The sequence below is a fragment of the Lepidothrix coronata genome, unplaced genomic scaffold (genome assembly GCF_001604755.1).
Source record: "Lepidothrix coronata isolate B3197 unplaced genomic scaffold, Lepidothrix_coronata-1.0 Scaffold124, whole genome shotgun sequence".
Taxonomy (NCBI): domain Eukaryota; kingdom Metazoa; phylum Chordata; class Aves; order Passeriformes; family Pipridae; genus Lepidothrix; species Lepidothrix coronata.
Genome location: NW_016690304.1, coordinates 4,013,839 through 4,029,251, shown reverse-complemented (window position 1 = coordinate 4,029,251; position 15,413 = coordinate 4,013,839). Strand labels below are relative to the sequence as shown.

General features: G+C 43.1%; 1 protein-coding gene across 2 annotated transcripts in view; it reads left to right on the top strand.

The window, feature by feature from the left end:
* Nucleotides 1-5: 5 nt before the first annotated feature.
* Nucleotides 6-15,413, top strand: part of REEP3 (receptor accessory protein 3) — a 36,404-nt gene continuing 20,996 nt past the window's right edge. For both annotated transcript variants that reach the window (XM_017826077.1, XM_017826076.1), the window contains exon 1: nucleotides 6-98. In XM_017826077.1, the coding sequence (XP_017681566.1) occupies nucleotides 67-98 (32 nt within the window). In that variant the 5' untranslated portion in view covers nucleotides 6-66. The remainder of the gene's footprint in view (nucleotides 99-15,413) is intronic.

Here is a 15,413-nt window from a genome sequence, read left to right as displayed (position 1 = left end):
GAGGGCGGGGCGGGGCCGCGGCCATTGCGGCCCGGGCGGGTGAGGGGACGTGCTGTTGCCGCCGCGATGGTGTCCTGGATGATCTCCCGGGCGGTCGTGTGAGTGCCGGGCTGGGGCGGCGGGAGGCGGCTCATCTCCCGCAGCGGGGGGTGATCCCGGGGGAGGCGGCGTCCCTTTCTTCCTTCCCGCGGTCCCCCGCAGCCGGGCGCCCTTCGCGCCCCTTGAGCGTTCCGTGCCTCGGAGAGTCCTTGTGCGCCCAGAAACTCCCGCAAAACCGCACCGGGTTCCTGGCGAGCGCAGCTCGTCCTTCCTGGTCGCTCCGTGTGTCTCCTGCTCTTAAGGGCGAGTTTTCTGGGGCTGCAGAGCCGACAAACTCGGTCTGCTTGTGCCTGTCACACCGTTGCTTGTAAATTGATGTAAAGTAACCTATAAACCTTTTTAGCTTTTGGCCGATCATAACCTATGAAATCTGGTTGCTCTCTAACTCATGGCAGAGCTGAGAGGGCCGTGGGAAGGGCGGCGAGTGCGGGATGGGGGTCTGTGGTCAGTGCGGGTCACCAGCTGATGAACAGGTACTCTGGCAGTCTTGTCTTTTTGGTCTGCTTTGTGTTCTGGGCTTCGTAAAGTCGAGTTTTTGGCAGCCAAAGAGGCAAAGCTTTCTCAGGTGGGAGGTATCATGTTACACGTTGTGTAAGTTCTGTTTGAGAAAGAGTAATAAACCGCAGTGCAGCCTCCGGTATTTTTCCCGGGCATTGTGCTGTTCCTTCGTGAAACTGGTGGGTTATTGCGCTCATTTGAATAATGTTCCCTCATAAACGTTGAGTAGGATTTGGGCAACAGCCTTCCTCTCGTTCCTTGCTGAGTAGCACCGGGGCTCCCAGGGCTTATTGGGTCACTCGAGCTGAGATTTGCTGCGTGTGAGGTTTTGCCAGGCAAATGAAGCGAATCTGCGCACAAAGCAGTCCAACAAACATCCGAATTAGTGTAAAGTATGTGGCGGGAGTGTACGACCCAAAGCAGGGTGTAATAATAGGATTTCCATGTTTCGTTGGTGACAAACATTCCCCCCTTGCCTGGTGTAATTTCATCTGAAAACTTTGTTGTCAGGAAGCCCTCTCAAACCACCACGGAGGTTTTTTGCTGCTGCAGCCCACTCACCTAGATAAGCAGCAGTCCTCCCTCTTGCTGCCACCCCCTTGGGATTTGTCACGTAATTGAAACTTGCAAAGTAGAGCATCGTGTTCCCAAATTGGCAAAGGACAATGCCGGTTTGGAAGAGAGAGGCTGTGGGAAGAACTGCTGTTGGTGCACTTTGTCAGTGTGGTCTTCCCATGGGCAATACACAGCGCCAGAGGCGAGAGGCATAAGCTTACTTTCTGTACATGAGATGGGGCTGCTGAACCTGCTTCTGCCTCCTTATGTAAGAGCATCGACCAGAAAATTCTTATTTTAACAACTTAGACTGTGTTGGTTGAAAGGGAAATCACAGCAACGCTGAGCATCTCAATTTGTGATGACCAGATTCTTGTACAGATAGCTGGGTTTTTTCCCCTGACATGGATTTCTAACGGTTGTATTTGCATTTTGAGGATTAAGGTCTCTGTGAGCCTAACCAATAGCACAGGGAATGAAGAGAACAGCTGCTGCTCTCCACAGATTTATTGCAAAAGGCAATAAAGGGTAATGTACTGTGCAGTTCCATGTAGTTTGGTTTCCTGGTTGCCACTGGTCACTCACTTGTGTGCCCTAATTATTTTTGCTAAAAATGGAGTCCTTAATATTATTTATAGATCCTTTCCACCTTCTTGTGGCCTTGTCTCCTAGTTGTGGGACTTAAATAGTTTGCCAGTGTTCAACTTCCCAGGAAGGGGAGAGTGTTCAATGAGAACTTGGACAGCTTTGAGACTATTGTTTAACTTTGCTTAATAAAGCGAAATTCGTGTTGAAACGGAAGGTGAGACTTAGCACGAAAGTAGATGTGGTGTGACATTAGAGGTCTAAATTCAGTGGTGTTGAGAGCGTCCTTCTTGCCCTCTTTCCTCAGTGTCCATTATGCCATCTTCCTCTTTGATCTGTTCCCCTTCCTGGTCTCTTTCCAGACATACCTGTTCCGGTGACTTTGTTTCTCTGACTTGTGTGTTAGGACTTTGGAAGGTGTGTACCGCCTTTGCCCCAAATGCCATAAGAAACATGGAAATATTTTTAACCACTATGTAGCTGTGGAGACCTCGGGTTCTCCCTTGTTTCTGTAGCGTTTTAATTCTGGTGTGGTGACTTCATGTCTGTGAGAGCTGTGGGTATCTCACACTGTCCCTACGTTGTGTGTGGGCAGCCGTCAGGAGTTACCTGTGGTCTTGACTGCTGATGGCAAGGAGCAGCAGTTGTTCTGGCTGTGGCACAGTTCTCCTCCCCTGACTGACCTACTATTTTTCAGGGCCAAAAGAGCAGCAAAATATTAATTTGTAGGTGTGTGGCAGTGCCCTCTGCTGACTTCTGACGTGGGGACTTGTCCTGACACGCATGTCCCGAGCAAACCGCCCTCTGATGCAGTTTGAGACTTTGCAATTTGGGATTCATCAACTCCACTAAAAGAGTTTGGTTAAAGCTTTAAGGAACTAAGGAATGGAGCTAGTAGAGAATTAGAATTCTTAATTGCATGTGAATTGTCTTGAGGACTCATGCACAGGAAACAGGGAGTGGTTCAAATTCACTGTTCCACGCACTGATCTTTTTTTTAATGAAATCGTTTCCCTTTGCTCTGTAAATTCTTTTATACTTAAGCACCTGAACTTGTGAAATACCTTGTAGTAATTGGGTATCTTCTCCTTTATGTCAAGAAGCAGAAGACTTGAAGCACATAATTAAAACATCTTTTAATTTTCAAGTTTTGTGTCAGTGGGTAGTTGCTGTAGTAGGTACAGGTCGTTATTACTTCTTAAACACACTGGCTATTGCAACAGTTTTTGGAATGTTTACTGCAGGGTTTTTCCTTTTTTCCTAAACAAAACCAACAAGAAAATAGTAATTTCTTTTAGAGTCTCAGAAAACTCCTCGGAGTGGTAAATCTTGTCAAGTTCTTAGTCCCTAATGGTGGGAATAGCTTTTCAAGCCCACCTTGTTAACTTCAAGTAGAGCTTGGGCTTGACTTTTAGTCTGCTTTGATTGCTCATTCTTCTCATTTGTAAGGTCTGAGCAACTGTGTACACATCAGTTGCTGAGACAGTATTTAATAGTAAACACGCTGAGTACTTGTCAGTCACAGCCTGGTATGGATGAGATCAGACCATCCTTTTGTGCCAAGCAAAGATGTGAAGCATCCCAAATACAAAGTAGATGGCCATTTTGTACTTGCAATCTGTTAGAGCAGACTGTCTGCTGTAATCTGTTAACTTTTTTCCCCTCCTCACTTAAAAATGAAAGTTCCCCCATCTGTGTTGCTTTGCAACACTCTCTACCCTCATGTTTAAGTACATGGTTTGTTGCCAGTAAAGTTGGTCAGCATCCATCAGTGTTGGAAGGGAGAGCTGCAGCGGTCCACGGGAGGATGTGTTTGTCTTAGGTATTAGTAGTTAGTTTTCTGCTTGTACAGAAAACCCCCGTTTTAGAGCCTTGCAATGAGCAGAAGATGTACAGGTCAAAGATTCAGTAAGCATTCCTTGGTTCTGATATTAGAGTATAACTGTAAATAGGTTAAGCTGGACAAAGACTGTCTGGGGGACTCGGGAGGTGACCTGAAGGTAGGTATTAGTCTCTGTCAGCCTTTGCTACTTTACAGATGGGAGCTGTTTCTTTCATGGTAGTTTCCAAGGCATTCTCTTACTCTACTTTTAAAACTTTTTTTTTTTTTGTTTGACATTTCGAGCTGCCCCAAGAATTACTAGACATGTGAGAATGTGTGGCTGAAGCCATAGCTTCTGTGTTGATTGGATTGCTGTCAGGAATATCTGGTTTAGAGTGTAGGTGTTGTTTCATGTAACAGTGTATACTTTGTAAACCTAGATTGTGTTTTGTTCTTGGAATACAATTTTTAAACTAAAAGCATGAAGGACAAAAATATTTACCCTCTTGTTTGCTAATCAACCTGCTGTCAAACATGTTGTCTTGAAACTATCGCAGTTCATCAGATGGAATTAAGTAGCAATACCACCACGTGTTGTGTGGAAGAATAGCCTAATCTTCAAATCAGAAGGGCCATTTTTGGGAGAGGTTTTTTTTTTTGACTTGTTTGTAGCCTGCTCTCCTGTCGAGATGGTTCCAGCTGAAGGACAAGGGATGTTCAACTGCTGCTGATGTTCAACTGCTGCTGATGCTGAATTTTTTCCTGCATTCTTCCAGTTTAAAGGCCTGTAAATTGCTGCTGCACCTGTGGGGAAAAAGGAGCCGCTGTCATTGTGTGAGGGATTGAGATGGAGAGATGTGCTAAAATGCCTGTCTCATCACAGAACTGGAGAGACTCAGTCACCACGTATCAGTTATCCTTGGCATCTCATGCTATGCTTAACTAGATCTCGCTGGCCTGTTGCTGCGAGGGGCCATCCTGCCCTTCACCCTCTGCTCCTTCACTTCCCACAGGGTCCAAAAGTTGCCCTGTGGCCACAGGGTGAGTCTGGTTGTTTTGTCAACCCGAATGAAAATGAGCATTGACAGAATTTGATCTTTTGTTGGTTGCAGTGAACTGCAGCAGCTCATGCTGTGTAGTTGCTAGATGAGTGCTGTGTTGAGCGTGGAAGGTTGCAGGACAAAACCAGCATTGTTTTCAGCCTGAGCTTATGACTAGGCTGGTTAAAGCTACTCTGAAACTACATTCTTCCCTTGCATGTTGCTGGTTATTCTTTCTTGCAGTGAAACTAGTTCCAGTAATAACAGTGCAGCTGCTCTAATCAAAGAAAGTGTCAGATTTTTTTCAAGCATCTTAAATTTTATAGGTTGAAATCTGTAAGCATGTGTAAATCTAGGGATTATGTGTATTGTCCTGTCTGTGTGAAAGTTTAAAATCATTTACATAATTCAGGAGTGAAATCATCAGAGCACTTCTCTCCAATAGTTCAGCTTCTTAGTGGGGCAGTCCTAATATGTACAATGAGAAGTGTCAGCTCGCTGCATTTGATTTGTAACACCTCCTGGGTTAGTTAGGGCCCTGCAAAATGACAGCTTGCTAAGAATAAGTGTCCCCAGCTGCCTGCCTGGCACACCTTGCCTTAAATCAGTACTTGCTGTGCAGCCTGGCTGCTCTTTTCTGTCCCGTGTTCAGGGGCTGGTGTAGGTGCAGAGCATGTTCAGAGTCCGTGTTCACAGCCCGTGGCAGGCGGGTGGGCTGAAGCTCCAAACAGATGGAGCACGACAAGAGGCGTCCTGTGGAGTCTGACGTTCTTACTTAATGGTTCTTGGCATGTGCTCTTGTTACAAAACGTGCTGAAATCCACATCTGTGTCCTATGCATTATAGATAAAGGAATTCCAAGAACTGCACGGTCTGGCACAAAAGGAGGTTTCTAATTAAAACAAACAACCTCCACTCTTATATGTTCCACAAACTTTTGTGTGCCTCAACCGAGCATATTGGAGGCTCTTCAGTATTTCTGCACCTTAGATGGAAGGGCTTGTCTCTCTTGATACACTTCTGTAATGCTGAAGATCCTGAGCCAGATTTTGGTGTTTAAAAAAAAGTTGCTTTGGCTTAATAATTTCTTAATATTTGACACAAAACTATTAAAAAATGCATGTGAAAAATATGTCTGGCAACCCCCCATGTTCTGGTGCTTTGTGTGTAAAGAAGCTTTCTCTGAGCTCTCTGGTCCTTTTTGTTCTGCTTTTGAAATTGTAAAACTTCAAAACCTGTGAAAACACTGGGTTTTTACAGAAGAAAATACTACAGCTGACAACAGTATGGTTTCTGTCGTGAATCTTTAACACTTTTAAGACCTGCCAAACTAGACTGTAACAATTTACTATTGGAGAGTCTAGGTAGGAAAGATAATTGTAAGGTTTTTGCTGACCAGTCTGACTTCAAACTTGATTGTCCTCGTTGGCACTGAATAATCATCAACCTGATGAGATGCTTTTGGACGGGAGGGAAATAAAGCACCCCACGGTGACTAACTCTGCACTGAGCCTTTTAAAAGTCAGACATCACTGTTACTTTGCTGTTCACTGACAAAATGAGAGGGCGTTGCTCCTGTGTGTGTTGTGTTTTACAGCCTGTCTGCAAACATCGACATGGAGGTGGGTTTAGCTGGGTGAACGTTTTCCCCTTGTTTATCATCTCTGAAACATTGCTCACGTATCCCGAAGACAGTTTAAACTTGCATCTGTTGTCGAAAACTAAGTGCAATTTATTTTGAAAACCTTCATCCTGGTTTCAAGTGCAAGGATTCCCAAAGCAGAATTGTTCCTGAAGTGAGAAGTCTGATATAATGCTGTACTTTGTTCTGTTCGTAAAGCTGTTGGAGCTTGCAGTGCTCAAAGGGGAGAATCAGAGAACAGTTTGTGCTTGTACCTTCCTATCAGTGTCTGGTTTTGTTATTTCCTCTCCCCACCCTGTTTGGTAACTCATTGATCAAAACCATGGAGAGTGAGGAAGATGGTCACTAGCTTAGAGATACCTTGATTAGTTCTTATAGTACAGTAACATTACCCTAAACTGTAATATAATAAACTCCCAAAATTTAATTTTTAGCCTTTGTGCTCTTACAATTCACTTCTTTCTGCTAATCTCTTTTTTTTTTTTCCCCCCAGATTAGGATTTTGTTCTAGAACACATGGTTTTCTTTATGTCTGAAGGCATGTAGCTCAGTTGCAGTATATTTAATATTAGACTGTTTTAGAAGCTGACCTATTCACATTTTTCAACAGCAAACCACTTACTGTTCACTTGGAAGACAATATATGCACAGAAACACAAAATAGATATTTTACATGGCTGCTTTGGCAGTCATTAATTTGCTGTAGATGCAATATAAGCACCGTTGGTTTTACTATTCTACTTCTAGAACTTTGAGTGGTAGTTTTTCTTGTCTAACAGTTAACCTTCAATGCTTAAGACAAAAGGGATTTATATTTGTATAAGGAGAAGAGTGTGGACTGGGCAAATCACCTTTCATTTGCATTTGGAAAATGACCTTTCTGAAAAGGCACACAGTTCTTTTGTATCTTCTGGTTTCTTAGCCTGTTAATATATTACCAGTGAAGCATATTGGTGTGAACAGAATTCTTCTCTCAAAAATGCATCTTTGGTTAACCACCACAGTGTGCATTATCTGTTTTTTGAGAGCAAAACCTACCCCTCAAACTACTATATTAATGTGTGGGTCTCTAAAGAAAAAAAAAATTGTTGGGGGTCAAAAGGGAGGAAATTAAGTAGCTTTTTAGCATGGTGTTTTTGACATTAAGCTACTAATACAACTGCATGAATAAGATGGGTAGAGATTCTGCTTGTTGTCAGTCTTGACTTGTTGTGTAACAGGATATTCCCAGAGTTCTCTAAGTACCAAGTATAACTGAGGAAACACTTGGGAATGAGAAGTCCAGATCTTATCTCGTCAGTATCTGCCAAGTATAAAGTTCATGGAAGCCTTTTCCTCTGTACAATGGGGAGGTTTGGTTTTTGAATGCTCTAAGAGGCTTCAGAAATACACTTCTGGATTGTAAGATTAGCAGAATTGTTTGAAAATCAAGGACCTTAAGGCAAAAAATTGAGATGTAAATAACTTAAAATGATCAAAAGCAAAACCCCCATCTGTCTGTGGAAGAGATAAGACATGTTTACTTTTACTTCAGGAGTTGGTGTTATGTGGTTCCACTTATTACTTTGCTCAAATTGTGGTGTTTCTCTAGCATTTCCTTGGGAGAGGCAGGACCTTTAGGCTGGTCTGCGATGACACTCTTAGGCTCCAGGATGTGTCATGATTAAATAGGAGCCTTTGGGTTTTGAACTTTGCTTGTCTCTCTAGAATGGCACAGATTAATGTTCTACATAGTGTGACCCACAGCAGTGTGGACACTTGTGGTTTTTTTTTAATGCTGTCCATGTGAATGTGTGGTTACGTGCAGTGTGATTTGTGTTTCATGTACAGACAGCTGAAAAATGGAGTTTTCCTTGGAACAAGTAGAAGCATTTTTTTATTTGGGACCACTATTTTAAATGTTAGTTTCCTGTAGCCAGTTATTTTCATGTTGACAATGCTCCAAAAATACTGACAGAAGATACTCCTAGAGCATGGTTGTGGATTTTAACTTGTGAAATTCTCTGAAGTCTCTAGGGGACTTGATGTAGGGTGAGAAGCAAAGTTGATAAGGTGTGCATCTAAATGGAAATCCATTTATTGACAATTCTGAGGACACTAGTCACACAGCTAAGTAAGTAGGTAAATAAGAGAGCTGGTGACTTTACTTACATTTATGGAAGCCAAGAAATTAGGTGTCAGGTGCATATGTGACTTAACCTCATGACAAAATTAAACACCTCATTTTAGGTTTGTAATGTTCCTGTTATCTTGTTCAGCACATCATCTGCATTAAATTAGTGATGTCTTTCAGGACCTCTCAGAAGTATCCTAAACTGAGAGGATGACGTTGCTCATGAAAACTGTATGTGTAGGGTGTAGTACCTCCAGGAGCAGTAAGTGTAAACGACTTTTTGGAAAACAAGAAAGCTCATAAGTGTCTTTCTCTGTCTTCTGCCAATTACCTTTATTATGTGAACTCTTTTAAAGCATAATCACCTAAACCAGAGTTTATGCTATGCTACAGTTTCTTTGAACATGCATGTAGGTATGACCTTTCATCTTTAAGCTTAAAAAACCTGTGGACTTAATTGTGGTTTTGCTCCCCTGCTTTGTAAGTAAGTTTATTTGTGCATGTACTGAATCAAAACAGAAAATATCTGCTGAAAACTAGACTTGGTTTGACCTTTTTTAAAAAATGAAAAATAGCAAATCAGTCAGATGGTTTCTTCTGGCATCTCTAATCCAGCTGTCAGTCCTTGCTGATCATTACAAGAAAAGCCCAGTTTAGTACAAGGACTGAGTCATGCCAGGCTGTCCTAAGAGCTGTGTGAGAAGTGGCCGTGGTCGTTCCTAATTCGTTGGCTAGTTCTCGGTGTTCAGTTGTGCTCCTGCCTGACACCACGGCTGGCTGATGTGAGGCCACAAATCCTCTGCTGCCAGTGGCAAGCAGTCATAGCAACAGAGAAATCAGAGGCTGGTTCAGGTAGATTTGAAGGAAGGTAACTTATCTGAGGTTTAAATAAGTGTGAGCAGTGATGAAATGTTGCCATTGAGCTAAGAGCTAAGTGGAATACTCAAGTTCTATACTAAGGGTTGCTCCATGTTGGAGGCAATCAGTGTTTGCTCTTTCTCACATGGGGGTGTTACAGATCCCTCCTTTCAGTTCCTCTGTGTGTTTGGAAGACATGAGCTCACCTGCTGAGTGTTCTGCACACGTGGGTCAGGTCAGTGAGTCAGGAACAGGAAGGAGCACGGGGGCTGTCAGGACTCTGTTACAGCAGCAGTCAAACATGTGTGTTCAAATCCAGCAGTGAATAGGTGGTCATGCAGGGAAGTGACTAAGAGTTTTATAACAATTTCTATTCATGATATGTTTTCTATGTGCTTTCCAGTACTAGCTTTTTGAAATTTTCTGTACTGCAGGGTTTCTTGGGCATTTTGACTCTCTTTTGAACAGGATTTGTGAGCCAGTGGGGATTTTCGTCTTCTGTTTTGTTTTTTCAGTGATGTGTTGATGGTATCTCCAGGCTTGTGTCCTTCTGTTAAAATATGCCTAAGGCATATTGGGTTTGTGTCCAGCAGCACAAGGGAACCTGGCTGGTCCTGGACACAGGTTTTGGGCACCTTCTCTAGGCGTAGGCACAGACTCTTCTAGCGAGGTTCCTATGCACGTAAGTAGCTTCTCCCCAAGCACTTCTACACTCTGTGAGATCTGTATGCGATCAGGAGGTGAGTTGATTCACAGGATTTATGTACCAGTAGTGCCTGGAGAGCTGTGTTAGAGCACTGCTGCAGCTTGTCCTGTGTGAAAGAGTTTCCAGGCTGACTCATTAGAGAGAGCAGCCTGAATTTTGCTTCAGGACTTGTTTTTTAGCAGTACCTTGTTCCAGATTGCTACAGGCCCCTGAGAGAGGGTTGTTAGAGCAAACGTACAGTAGGTTTGTTGCTGGGCAGTGGAACTTGAGACACTTGTGTTTGTATCTTGCTGGCTGGTGAACTGCCCTACTACACTGCAAGCTGTGAGTTGGAAATTCAAGGGTAATTCTTGTTGGAGGTAACGTATCTAAGGTGTGTTCAGGTACCAAGGTAATGATTAATTAAGAGCACTCTCTGATCTTTATTGTGTTATGTAGTGTTTTGTAGTAGCAACTAGAATTAGAAACAGGCAACCTAGAAAATGAAGGTTTACAGTGCTCTCAACTCTTTGAGTGTATGGAGAAAGCAAATGGGTTCTGAGGAGGATGCATTTATAGGTGAATTTTGCTCTAGGTAATGGCAGGAAAGGAAAACCCTCATGTTGGACGCAAAAAAAATTTCTCTGTGTACAAAATGGGTTAAAACTTTGAATGTTCTTTTGGCATCTAAATCTTGTTTTCTCTGAGAGAAGCCTGGTGAGCCCCTGTGAGTAAGTGATCAGTGTTACTGCTGGGTCTTGCCTGTAGGTCCGTCAGCAGTTCCACACAGATTCCAGTGAGAACATCCCTCACAGAAGAGAATGTTTTCCGAGTTTTTTGTTCTGCTCTTTGTAGACTTCTTTCAAGGTTCAAACAGGGCTGTTTCCATGTTGAGACAACCTGAAGAGTATCTGGCAACAGGTTCCCTAATTTGGGGTAAGTCAATAAATATTCCATAAACACGAGTGGATAGGATACACATAACGGAGCCTGGAGCTCTGCATCGGTAGACAGGTTTGATTGTCTCCTATCAGACTGCTCACAATTATTATACTTAGGGCCTATTAAATAAATGTTCCTGGCATAGAAAAGTCCCACTTTTTTAGCGGGATTGGGAGGGATGTAACTTTTCCCCTTAAAACTTTAGGGTGATTTTTGACTCCCTGAGTAATTGCATTGCTGTTGGTTATGTTGTGCTTTGGAAGAATCTGGCAGTTGCTTTGGAGAATTCCAGCTTTCTAAAGTGGAAATTAATAGCCACCTTGCTCTGCTCAAGAATGTGCTTTATTCAGATCTGTCAGTGCTTCTGGGTGTATTCTTTAAGTGTTAAGACTTTTTTTCCTTTGGCTTTTGGTGCTACTCTCTATATAAGAATGCTGTGAGGATTTTAACAGACCTATTTCTGATTGCATTCCTGCCTTTTGGTAACTGTAATCTGCTGAAGGAATTGTTGAGTACTGTTAGCAGATGTGTTCTTTTAATAGGATTCATGTGAATTTTTTTTTTTTCTCCCCTGCCCCTTGCCCAAGGTGGAAGAAAAAGAAGGATAAATTTGGTGTGGGGTTCAGGAGCTTATCCTCACGCTCCCCTGTCCCTGTAGCAGACTAACATTTTGGTCACAGTGTAGTCTTTGTTATTACTCGGATACATAGCCTTGTGCTGTAGATTGTTGTGGTTGGCATCGTGTAACTGAATGGCAGAATGGAGCTAAATTCTGTCAGGTGCTGGACAGAAAGACTTTTTCTAGTGTAGTGCTTTTCAGAAAAAACATTCAGGACAAAAAGGCCAGGGTGAACTTTTGTTTGTGTGGACATGTGAAAACAGAGGCAGTTTAGTCTGGAACTTTCGACCCAGTTGGAACGCTGGGGGCGGGGGGGGGAAGTTGGCAAGGCATGGCTTGAAGGCCTTGCTTTTTTGGCAGTGTCTTGGGTTTGTGTGGCATGGTTTTGGTAGCAGAGGAGTTACAGGGGTGGCTTCTGTGAGAAGCTGCTGGAAGCTTCCCCCATCTCTGATGGAGCCAATGCCGACCGGCTCCAAGATGGGCCCACTGCCAGCCAAGGCTGTGCCTGTCAGTGACACTTCTGGGATAACAGATTTCAGAAGATGAAGAAAACTGCACAACAGCAGACAAAATAGTGAGAATATGTGAAGGAAAGAACTCTGCAGACAACAGGGTCAGTGGGAGGAGTAGGAGGAGGTGCTCCAGATGCTGGAACAGATTCCCCTGCAGCCTGTGGTGAATGAAGACCATGGTGAGGCAGCTGTGTCCCTGGAGCCCATGGAAGTTCATGGTGGGGCAGAGGTCCACCTGCAGCCCTTGGAGGACCCCATGCTGGAGCAGGTGGATGCTCAGAGGAGGCTGTGACTCCGTGGAAAGCCTTTGCTGGGTCAGGGTCCTGGAAGGAGCTGTGGCCCTGTGGAGAGAGGAGCCTGTGCTGTAGCAGGTTTGCTGGCAGGACTTGTGATCCTGCAGGGATCCCACACTGGAGCAGCCTGTTCCTGAAGGATTGCACCCCGTGGAAGGGTTCCATGCTGGGGCAGTTTGTAAAGAACTGCAGCCTGTGGCAAAGGCACACGCTGGAGCAGTTCATGGAGGATTATTACCTGTGGGAGGGACCCCATGCTGGAACAGGGGAAGAATGTGAGGAGTCTTCCCCCTGAGGAGGAAGGAGTAGCAGAGTCCAACTATGATGTACTGACTGTAATTCCCACTCCCCTTACCCTATGCTGCTGGTGGGGGAGGAGGTAGAGAATTTGGAGGTGAAGTTGAGCCTGGGAAGAAGGGATGGTGGTGGTGGAGGGAAGATGATTAAGATTTACTGTTATTTTTCATTATCCTACTCTGATTTGATTGGCAATAAATGAATTTTTCTCCCCCAGCTGAATTAATAGTTGCTCGTGATGGTAACTGGTGAGAACTAACCACATTTATGATTTTTTTTGGTTTTTTTCCCCCCTGAATAGGATTCTTACAGGTATTCCTTACACCTTATTTTGAGCATGAGGGTACCACAGAGATGCATAGGATTTACAGCTTAGTGTAAAACTGGTTAGCCTTACCACTTGGTAGCCAAAAAAAGGAGAAAAAAAATTCAAACTGCTTATCTTTGATGGGAGTGGCTTAGAAGTGCATGAGTAGTGCACAGTCTAAGCAAAAATGCTTTTCCTTTCCCAGTGTGTGCCAACTGAAACCTCAGTGGACGTGTTGTTAAGGCTGTGGCCATATCTGCCTTTTTACAGCCAAGAACAGCCAAAGATTCAAGTGTTTGTTCTCTAGATTTTTGTTCTGCTATTTAGTTGCCATTAGCGAACTTCCCTTAAAATGCAGTCTTGCTTTGACTAAACTTGCTAAGCCATCCATGGAATAGTAATGATAGTTCATCTCGAAGCAAAATGTGGCTGCACACATTAGCAAGTGCCTGACTCTGTATCTGTGCCAATATCTGCAGTCTGTCAGTGGGTGGGCAAATGGGTGTCATCTCTATTATCACACTTGGTAAGGAAAGGGAGCTCAGTGCATGGCATTGTCTCCAAAGTATATGATGCTCAACGAGTTTCCTGAATTGCTTTTGCTATTAGGCAAGGGCCAGGACTGTGCTCTTTTTGCATTTCAGAGGAATGAAAGAATAAAGTGCCAAACACTATTCCTTGCTTTGGGCAGTTCTTTGGCAATGTGAACAGACTGAAGCCTTAAATGCACTGTTGGTTTAATGGGTTAGTGTTCTGGGAGTCTGGATGCCAAGTAGTCCTTTTGAGTGACTTTGGTGGCTTTCATTTGTGTCTTGGTTTCTTTTAGTTTTTTTTGTTTTTCTTTTTTTTTCAGCCTTGGCTCTAGAGTTGTTTACTATCCAGGTTAAATATGCTCAGTGCCAGAGATACGTGTACAGGTGCCTGATTTTTCTGTTATCAGTCAGATGCAAACTCAGTTGCTTTGCTTCAGAAATGAGCTTTTCAAACAGTTGTTCACTTTAAAGCTTTTAAAACTAAACCCATAGATTATGTGACAATACAGGCAGTGGGTTATGTTTTTTAAAAAATACAGCTATATGGATACACAAATAACATCGTTTCATTCAGATTTAAAGGCTCTTTGATACATTTTTTTTTTCTTTGTATTTCGATTTTGATCTCCTGGTATATTTGAGAAACGTTTCTCTTTAAATGAGGGAAAAGGCCTGTAGAGGAAGTGGCTGTACCAAAAAAGGAATGTTAGTTGCTAAGTCCAGATGAAAAACTGAAATAGCTGGGCTTACAACTGGCAGTGAAATTACATTGGTAAACAGGATTATCCATATATCTACTAGTAAAATAAAGTAAACAACATCCTACTCTGCTGAAATCTCTTTCTGTCTGTGGAAACTGGCTTTGTTTTTATCTGTGTGCTGATGTCAAGCGAAACAAACAGCCCTTTTAAAAATAACAACTCAAGCTTTTAAATTTGAAAAGCCACGGAGTAATTGGGCACATCCTTGAAGTGTGTTGTGCAGTTACTGTTGGAATACCAGAGGGTGGGTGTGCTTCTAATGTGCAGAGTAGGTGTTGCTGACAGCTTTGAGCTGTTAGAAGGTAGGGATGCAAACAGGAAAATGACTGGAGCACGGTGGGCTGTTAACTCTGTGTTTCTGTCCTGGTCAGCTGCAGGGAGCTCTCCTTTGCCAGTGCTCTGATCTGTCGTGTATAGGTTGAGGGTAAAAGCCAATTTGCTGACCTTCAGCTACGCTCACTGTTGACAAGTTGGCTTTTCTGCTGTAAAATTGCCTGGTAGCTTTAACTAAGGTTCGAGGACTTTCCCTTGAGAAGGAGGTAGCGGTGCCAGTTGGCAGCAGCATCCTGCCACACTTTCAAGGTCAGCCCTAGCTGGAAGGAGATAAAAACTTCACTGCTTCCTATTATTACTGGCTAAATGTGCTGATGTTTCGTTTCAATCCTATCTGCCCACTTGTAGCGTTCAAGTGGCAGTTTTTCCAACACTTTCATGTCGCAGCAGTGCTGAACAGTAATGATATGTGGTATCTGTTCCTTGGTTTTTAAGTGACTCCTGCAAGAATTCTTTAAAAGAAAAAGTGACTACTAAAACAGGGGCTTTTTGAACTCCTGATTTGACCACTATTGAGTAACACCAAGATTTACTAGATGGGAAAAACCAGCTACCTTTATTGTGCTTGTCTTGTGCTAGTGTTCTCATGTAACTTAAGGTCATCTTTAGCTTTGTGACCATCTTACTGTTACTGTAATAAGCTTTGTGCTTGAAGATCAGTTGTTTCTGAAGAAGTATTCTCCAAGTTCTGTTTTGTCCCAGTTCATGTTTATATACTGTTTTTTTAAGGGTGACACATTCAGAGGATAAATTGCTGTTTAAACTTAAAAATACAACTTTTTTTTTTTTTTTGATCGAAGCGATGCTACCTGACAGTCCAGTGAGTGGAAAAGTATAGATGAAAAATCTGTGAAAGTGAGAGACAAAGGGTTTCTCTTTCAAATGCTTCATCACAAGTGTGATAGCACTGCCAGTGTGG